Genomic DNA, 9,776 nt, shown 5'->3' with positions numbered 1-9,776 from the left:
TGAGACACCGTTTTCCTAGTAGTAAAATCCTCATCAAGACTTGAAATTATTTTTGAAACCATGATGGATATCTAACATCATTTTTTAAAGGGGTTTCTTACAATTTTAAAAAGAGAAAATTTCATCAACATTTGACACAACTCGAGAACTTTGGAAAGAGACTAACAAAAATATTATCTTTAAAAAATAAAGAGGTTGTGATAGTACTAAATTAGACTTTGACAAGGTTGTGAAAACCTTTTCAAGAGTTGAGAAGGTTGTGATAGCCTCTTTGAAAGCCAATGCAAATTTGGAAATTTTTTTAATTGGCTAACGACTCAACAACTAGATGTATTTTTAGTAAAAAAATCATGATCGAGAGTTGAAAATGATTGAAAGAGATGGAAATGAAAAAAAATAAACTCAAGGCATCAAACAAAAAATTGATATAAAGGTTCTAACAATGTTTTCATTCCTCCATTTTTAAGGGATAACTTCAAAAAAACTCCAAATTAATATCATTATCAATATGACTTAATCCAATTAGTTGGAGAATTATCAAAGGTGAGAAGCTGTCAACAATCAACATTAGATGAAGAAGATGAAAATGAGAAAGTCCTGAAGAAAAACATAGCCAAGAAAATCAAACATAGGCTACCGCCAAACTCCAACATTAATTTTTTGATTGCAAATGGAGACACACACAGATTTGATTGCAAATGGAAACACACACATACAAACACACACATGACTGACTGACTTAATGAATGATCCCAAAATGGGTTTTTAATGGTTCATTTCATTGGAAGAAAATTGTTGATAAAGACTTAACAAGATAATTAAACATTACGATGCATAATTTTCAAAGGCTTAAGGATACATCATGGAAGATGACTTCTTGAAATGAATAAGGTAGCAAAGTTAAGTTACATTTCCTTGCATATTTAAGAAATCAATCCCCCAAATTTCCCAATACACACACACACATACACACACATGACTGACTGAATGAATGATCCCAAATGGGTTTTAATGGTTCATTTCATTGGAAGAAAGTTGTTGATAAAGACTTGACAAGATAATTAAACATTATGATGCATCATTTTCAAAGGCTTAAGGATACATCATGTAAGATTACTTCTTGAAATGAATCATGTAGCAAAGTTAAGTTATATTTCCAACTAGTGATAAATCATCACACAAACTAGGAAACCAGTTGGAACACACATACCCATTGAGTGTTGACCGCATCAAACTCACAGACCGACTCACTTCAAATCATACTAGGTGATTGTCTCCATGCACCTCCTTGGCTCTCTCCGCTGCATCTTGAAACTGGTAATAGTGGAACTAACCAAAACTGATTGTCTTAACTGCATATACCAGTTGACTACATATACTAGTTTAGACATCTTCATACCGGTTAGACTTCTTTATACATATGATACTGGTTAACGATACATATGACTTGATAGTAGTACCAGTTTAACCTTAACTAAGATGACTATCAAAATCAAACATATGTGTGCCATCAATGACAACACATGAAGTCATCAAATACAAAAAATCATCATCATGCCAACATTCTCCCCCTTTGGCATTGATGGTAACACTTAGGAAAAATTTGACAACTAATTGTGCTTACAAAAATGTACTAACTCCCCCTTAACAGTACATACAAAATTTTGACTCTTAAACTAATTCTACTCCCACTTTAACAACAATGCCAAACAAAAAAGTAAAATACATACTTTACATCAAAATTTGTCATAAAAAACTACATATATATAGATAAAAGAGTTTTGAAGTCTTTACAATGCAATTTTCAAGAAAATATAACTAAAATGAAACTTCAACTATTTAAGGTCATGATCCCATGTTTCTAATAGTGTCTCAGTGATCTCAACATGTGTCAAAATCTATGCACCAAATTCTTCCATAGCATCAATAGTGCTCATCTCCGGGGTAGCCAAAATTGTTTCAAAATCCTTATATGCTCTTTGTAAGATTTCAACATTTGGAATTAACTGACTCCTCAGCTCCTTCAAGGATCTTATCCACTTCACCTATTCAAAATTATAAACTTCTAATAGGTATTGTAAGGCATCAACAAATTTACCAAAATTTAAAGCGAAATCCTGTACCGGTAGGTAATCATCACTTATCCTCTCAAGTTCCTTCTTTGTATCTTCTTTCTTTTCCTTTAAGTTAGAATAAAATAATGAAACTTTAGATATAGTGGCCAAAATCTTACCGCTACTTTCTATACCACTTTTTAACAAATCTTTGTTCACTGTTAAAGAAATCTTGCCTTTATCAATTTCTAAAATCAATTGCTCTCCCCTTTTCTTTCTATAATCTTTTTCTGCTAAGGCATAAGCTGACTCTTCAAGTGATTTTAGTTTTTCACTGGCATCAACAACTAACTGTCCAAGCTTGCAATAGGGGTGGATAGATTATCTATATCAGACTCTAGTAGGAAACTTGACAAAATGTCAACAACAATTTGAATGGTCTCTACTTCTCATTTCTTCTCTTTCAACCTCTTCTTTTGTGCTCAAGGTTGCATAGCAGTAGCAATCTCCATTAATTTAGAGGAACTCAAATTGTCCATTGCTATAAGACCTTTAATGCTGAGTGAGTCATCATCATCATCATCAGCTATTGTTTTCTCCTTCTTCTCTGTTTTCTTCTCTTCATCATTTATCTCTTCTACCTTCTTCTTTGGTTTCTCTTTCCTTGTATCTGTCTATTCCTCCTGTGTTGGTGTATTGACCAGTGGCAGTTGACTCTCAACATTATGTTATTTTTCTAGTGGTAGTTTCATATCCACACTTTGTTTAGTAGTCGGTGCTTCCTCTTCTTTATGTTCTTCGACCTTCTCTAGTACCTGATCTTTTTCTTTAATCGGTTCATTATAGGTACTGGTTGTATCAACAGTATCGTGAGGATCTTCAGTTTCATCCACAAAGAATATGACAAGTGGTGAAATAGTGTAACCTTTATCCTTGACAAGGTAGACTACATCCGGTGTAATAATTTCTTCTGTGTCTAGCTCTAGGGGAGCTCCAATACCAGTCTGATCAGGATTATTGAGATAGTTCTTCAACTAATCATTCATTCCCTGAATAGATTTAGCTACCCGATGAGTATCATCTTCAACTTCCTGAATTTTTCCTTCCAATAGTTTCATCCTCCTTGATCTTGTATGAAATTTCCCTCATGCTTAAAAAGCATTTCTAATAATTATTTATGAGAAAATTCAAGTTAATATTGATCAAAAATTCTATCAATAATCTCTTGTTCCTGATAAATAATCAACTTCCATTTATTTTGAAAAATTAAATTCAAATAATTAGAAATTTATTTATGAATCTCATGTGGTAACTGGTTATATTGACATAGGTAATTGATTACCTCTTGTATCACTTCTTATTTTTGAACTTCATCAAAAGAATCAAAATATTATTTTACATTACTAAATTGCTTTCTCCTTAATGTTTTTAGAGTCCACTCAAAATGACTCATTGGTTTGAAAGATGTAATATCAATAGAAATATTTTGCTTGGGGATTTCCCCTACTGATTTAGATTTCTTACCAGTTGCCTTCAACTTCTTCTTTTCTTCCTCGGACTCAGTATCCTTGGTTTCTTCTTGTAGGATGAGATGTCTACCTCTCTTTCTAGTGGTAGTCTGCTTCTTTTTATACACCTAAAGTGTCGGTTCCTTCTTGATTTGAACACTTCTTGTTACTCTAGTATCGGTTAACGTAGAAGCTGGTTGATCATTTTCTTCTTTTCCCCTTTCACACTACTAGGTTGTGCCGATGCAATCCTTTCTTGATAAGTACCAAGTCTCTTCTTCTTTGTGTCCTTAGGAGATGTCAAAAAAGGTTGTTGGCACAATCGATCAACAAGTCATAACTGACTTCATAGATCATTTGCTCCATTTCTTCTTCTCTTGGTTCAACGACCTCCATAAGGAAAAAATCGGTGGTCATGGTGAAACATATATCATTTTCAAAGTGTTTCACCACTTCATCTGATAACCTTAGTCTCATACTCATCTTCTTCTGGAACTCATTGAAATACTTGTTCATAGCAACTAGAAATGTGTTCTTTACAACCTTTATACTATTCTTAATCTAGGTTGAAAGAGGTGTATCATTTGACCATTGTATATCCCCAATACATGGAATAAAATTAGGGAAATAGAAAAACAAACCGATCAAAAGTTGTCCAAACTTGAACTTTTGATTGTTGTCCTTCTTGATTGATTCCAAATTCAACATTAGATGACTTCGCATAGCCTCACACAAATCATAATCTGCATTTTCCTTAATCATTTGGTAGGCGCATGCGTAAAGCAGCCGATGACAAACTATTCATTCTGCTAGAATGAAATATCCGGTAACCAATAATCAATGTAGCATATCTGACTGCTTCATCTTGAATGTTGCTAACAAACATGGCACGACCGTCAAGTGGTCTTCTTCAATTCAATGATAGTCTTCTACGGGATTTTCCTCAATTTAGGAACTTTGCCGATTTGGCAGAAACCGGTCATAGCATGAATAGCCTCCTTGGTAATAGTGTGTGACCTATCTAGGTACATGTTCCCTCCATGGACGCGATTGAGGATAATCTCGACATGTTCTTCCTTGAAATCTTCAATAAAATAGACCGCATTATGAAAACCTTTCTCATAAACCCTAATGTACTCGGGTTCGATTTTCCCATTCTTTTCGCACACATATTTCAACTGGGAATAGATTACCAAAGATCCTAAATCTTCTATCTTACAATCTATGTAACTGGATAAATCACCCTTAATCAAAACTCCCTGGGGTACATGTGATAATGCGTTGTACAACTCTATCTTGTTTGAATCCATTGATTCAGTAGCTTCAACAGTGATAAAAAGACTCTTTGACCATGCAGAAGATGATGATGCCATTTTAAATAATTTTGATTTGAGAGAGAAGATCGACCAAATACCTTGTTTCCTTCGCGTTGCTAGGATTTTCAGCTTCTCTCTTGCTTGCACACTCGATTCGCCTTTCTTAGCTTCAAATTTGATTCAACTTCTCAGTCCGTAGCACAAATCCAATCACAATCTGCTAAGAGTGCTTTGTTTCGCTCTGCAAGTGGTCACAAACTCCTCTTCGAATGCAAATAGGGCAAAAATGACTTAGCGAAGCTGATTTTTATTAACTTTACTGACTATATTTATTACACTACCCATAGGGTGAAAAACCCTAATTACCACTTAACAAACTCGCATTTATCTTTAGGTATTCTAATCGATTGATAATACTATAGAAAACTGATAGATAAAAATATCAAAAACTCTTTTAACTCAAAATCCATAATTTCTTCAAGGGGTCTAGAAATAGATTTACCGATATGCTCCCCCTAGGCTTATTAAAAAACTCTGTTTGCTCCATATATGCATTCAACTGATCTATGTCCATACATATTGCATGTATAACAATTTAACCTTCAAAACTTCTAGGTACATACCGAATATTAGGCGCATAACCAATATTAGCATTAGATGTGCTTCTACAAACATTAGCAGTATGTCTTGGTTTATGATAGTTAAAGAAAACAAGATTGTAATCTTTCTTATCGGTAGGCTTCTGAGTCTTAGGAGCAGTTTTAGCTTTATGCATGTCGCTCTTGGTACCAGAAGAATCACCCTTCTCAGATGTATTGAATTATAACACAGATGTATCACCTTTCATCCTCTGAGATTGGATCTGTTCATCCAACATAGAGGAGCTCTTGTTGAATTTGTCAAGCTTCTCATTGGCTTCTATAAGCTCTTTAGTAAGTTCTTCATTGTTCTTCATAAGAGTCTCTCTAAGAGACATTACTATTTCAAGATTTGCTTTTAATGCCTCTTTTTCTTCTTTCTCCTCATGCCAGTGTTCATACAAATTTTCCATCTCCTGCTTGACCTTATGGATTCATGATCTCTCTTTGCTCAAGTCTTCAACTACCCTCCTAGCTTCAAGTTCTCTCCTTAGGTTAAGTTTCTCACCATTCAGTTTCTCCACTTCTTCAACCAGTGCATCAATGTTCGCCTGATCTAAAGAGTTGTTGTCAGAGATCTTTAATAATTGCTCGGTCAAATCTTTCCTTTTTGCTTGTGAAGCCTTAAATCTACCTCACAGGTTTCTAGCTCATTTGTAGTTTCATCAAGTTCTCTAGCCATCTCTCTATAAATCATATCCTTCATAATGTCTTTAGGGTTCCCTTCCAAGCGATTAAACCTCAAGGAAGTCAGGCTCAGTTACCAATTGATAAACTTATAAAGCACTGGGAGGGGGGGTGAATCAATGAAAGCAAAAACAATAACACTTTAACTGCAGACCGATAAAAACATTTAACCAGTTTACTAATGAATTCACATGTAATCCAAAGTGTTATAAAAACATTCACCACAATCAAAACATTCACCATAACACAAATATTTATACGTGGAAAACCCAACTGGGAAAAGCCACGGTGAGATAGAACTCACAAGTTAACTATCTGTAGAATAGGTAACTGACTAGTTAAGGTCTACAAATTCTTTGTTAGGACCAAATCCTATTAAAGATCCCAAGCCTTGTTAGGAGCTATACCTAGTTAAAGGTAACCTTAGCGAAAGATTTAGATCCAAGTTAATGAATCACCTTGTTAGAGCTTATCCAGTTAGGAGATTTAATTGTTGTAGTGATTAGAAAAAAATAGGTGGTATGATCTAAGAATAACACATTCTGCTTGTTTATATTTTCATTTTCAAACAATAATATAAATTATTCTATTTATATATCAAATTACAACTAATACGTAATTCCCCGAAATTCTCGCTCTTCGCTTTCCATGAAGTTGAGTGTTTTATCGTTGACTACAACGACTGACTAATGCATTTACATTTACATTTACATTAAGATTTAGTTGACTGGAAAACCACTATAAGTTTAATCGTCAACTTAGCTTTTCTTAATGGCGATTGTCTTTAAAAAATTTCGTCCATCCTAAATGTGAACAAATACTCTCTTCCTAAAACATTTAATTTGGAAAAGCCTAAATACAGTTTTCCGTCTATTAAATTTGAAGCATTGGCAGATTAGACGGTTGTCGGGAAGAAACAGACCACAGGAGAAACAGATGGTGACGGATACTTCGAATTTTAAATATCGTCCCGTCCACGACGGCTTCCGTTTCTCTCCCGTTTTGTATGGTCACACGTATGAAATAAATGTCTTTTTTTGTCTTAGTGAGTACGGCGTGCTATTTTTTCGGATGGTTAGCTGACTCTGTTTGCGTGCATTCCAAACTCTTTAGTACGAATTTGCAGCTTACATGTTGCTGAACTCCTCCTAAATTGAAGTGACGTTTCGGAGAAATTTCCAACTTAGCATTTAGTTCCATTGTATTTTAACGCTAGAGAGAGGTTCGTTCCATACGCAACACTTACGCGATGGGGGAAATCAAAAGTTCTGCTTATGACTGTTTTCTGTTTTTGCAGTGTTTATTCAACTGAAAAGTCATCGTGCTGCAGCGGAGGGTGGAGATACTGTTTCTTTGGGCGTCTTCATTACCGGAAATCAGACAATAATTTCAAGGAATGGCACATTTGAATTGGGATTCTTCAGCCCAAATGGAACCTATAACTGGTATATCGGCATCTGGTATGCTAATATGACAGAGAAGACGATCGTTTGGGTGGCTAACAGGGAGAAACCCGCGAGAAACAGATCTGGCGTTTTGAAGCTGTCAAAAGAAGGTGATCTGGAACTGTTCGATGCAGAGGGCGCATCCCTTTGGTCGGCCGACATATCGAACAAGGCCTCCCGAGCTGTGATATTAGGTTCTGGTAATTTGGTAATGCTCACTGCTCAGTGAGCACAATAAATCTGAAATTGTTTGGCAGAGTTTCGACTATCCTGTTGACACTGTGTTGCCAGGGATGACGTTCGGTCGACAACAAAAGCTAGTCTGTTGGAAAAGTTCAATCGATCCTGCTCCTGGGCTTTTCTCATATCAGCTGGATCCATCTGGGGCCACACAATTCGTGCTAACATGGAACAATTCTGTACGGTACTGGGGTACCGGAACTTGGGACGGCAATGTCTTCAGTCAAGTTGCAGAAATGAAAAACACATCCTTCTACAATATCAGCGTTGAAAACACTAACTCTGGTTTGTATGTCACTTATACATCTATCCAGGAAGTTCGTTTCGTCCTAGTTAATTCTGGAGAAATAGAGCAATATGCTCAGCTCGATGACGGTAAATGGAGCATGTTCTGGTCGCAACCAAGAGATCAATGCGCCGTATATGGTTTGTGTGGCGCTTACGGAAGCTGCAACTCCAACAATATTCAGTTCTGCAGCTGCGTGGAAGGTTTCACCCCCACAGACACCCACGCCTGGGATACGGGAGAGTCGTGGTCCAGTGGCTGTGTTCGGCAGAGCCCCTTAAACTGCGATGCCAAAAAGGGCAGCACGGACGGATTCCTGGAGACGAGCGTCACGTTGCCTGATGTTGGTTCGTCTTCCTCATACCCTGCAACCTCAAAAAAAGATTGCCAGAAAGCCTGCCTCCTCAATTGCTCGTGCACTGAGTTTACATTCAATCCGTCTTCAGGACTCTGCCAAATCTGGTACGGAGATTTGTTAAACATGCGTAACTCTCTTCCGTCAAAAAGCAATTCTAATGTTTATATTCGAGTAGGTGCCTCTGCACTTCCAACGACTGATCCACCATACTTCCCAAAACGCATAATCACATTTAGTGTTGGTGCTCTGGCGGTTGCATTGGCTATCTTTTCAGTTTTAATGTGGCGGAGGCATTGGCTACGATCAATGGAAAGGCTTGCAGATTCCTCGAACTCTTTTCTTAGAATGTTTAGCTACATGGAGTTGAAGATTGCAACTAGGAATTTCAGGTCTAAGCTGGGGAGCGGAGGATTCGGCACAGTTGTTGCAGTAAAGAAGATGGAGGATTCAAGACAAGATGAGAAGCAATTCCGAGCAGAAGTCAGTTCTCTTGGAAACTTACAACATGCAAATTTGATCAGGCTTCGAGGGTTTTGTGCAGAAGGATCGAGAAGGTTTCTGATTTATGATTACATGCCCAACGGCTCTCTAAATTCCTTAGTCTTCACAACTAATTCCAAAAGTAAACAGAAGGTACTCGACTGGAAGAAGCGATTTGAGATCGCGTTAGGTACCGCAAGAGGATTACTTTATCTCCACGAGGAATGCAGAGATTGCATCATTCACTGCGATGTGAAGCCGGAAAATATTCTTCTGGACAATAATTTTTCACCCAAGTTGGCTGATTTTGGGTTTGCAAAGCTTTTGGGTAGAAATTTTAGCCGCGTCCTGACCACAACAAGAGGAACGAGAGGGTACTTGGCTCCAGAGTGGATCTCCGGTCTTCCCATCACTCCCAAGGTTGATGTATACAGTTTTGGTATGACGCTCTTGGAAATCATTTCCGGCCCTCCGGGCGAAGAAATCTTGATTTAAGTGTGCAAGATTCCAGTCAGTATTACTTTCCATCATGGGCTGTAACTCAAATTTACAATGGCAACACAATTAATACTGTAGAGAAGGGTATTGCATAGGATAGAGATCTTGAGGAGGTGAGAAGAGCAAGTATTGTAGGGTTGTTATGCATTGAAAAGGATGAGTAGGTGAGGCCAAGCATGGGTCAAGTGGTGCTAATGCTGGAAGGGAAGATCCAGCCACAAATTCCGCAGACAAGTGCTTTGCACTCATGGACAAGCAAGCAGACC

General features: G+C 37.1%; 1 protein-coding gene across 1 annotated transcript; it reads left to right on the top strand.

Annotated features, from left to right (window-relative positions):
- Positions 1–2,684: 2,684 nt before the first annotated feature.
- On the top strand, positions 2,685–9,507 carry LOC131058436 (G-type lectin S-receptor-like serine/threonine-protein kinase At2g19130; the record flags this gene model as incomplete). The annotated part of the gene is made up of 4 exons (XM_057992260.2): positions 2,685–2,706; positions 3,672–3,683; positions 7,501–7,856; positions 7,906–9,507. Coding segments are annotated over 4 exons (1,992 nt in total), but the record flags the coding sequence as incomplete, so codon positions are not given.
- Between the last annotated feature and the right edge of the window lie 269 nt (positions 9,508–9,776).

The sequence above is a fragment of the Cryptomeria japonica genome, chromosome 6 (assembly GCF_030272615.1).
Source record: "Cryptomeria japonica chromosome 6, Sugi_1.0, whole genome shotgun sequence".
Classification (NCBI taxonomy): Eukaryota; Viridiplantae; Streptophyta; class Pinopsida; order Cupressales; family Cupressaceae; genus Cryptomeria; species Cryptomeria japonica.
This window is presented reverse-complemented; position numbering and strand designations above follow the sequence as displayed.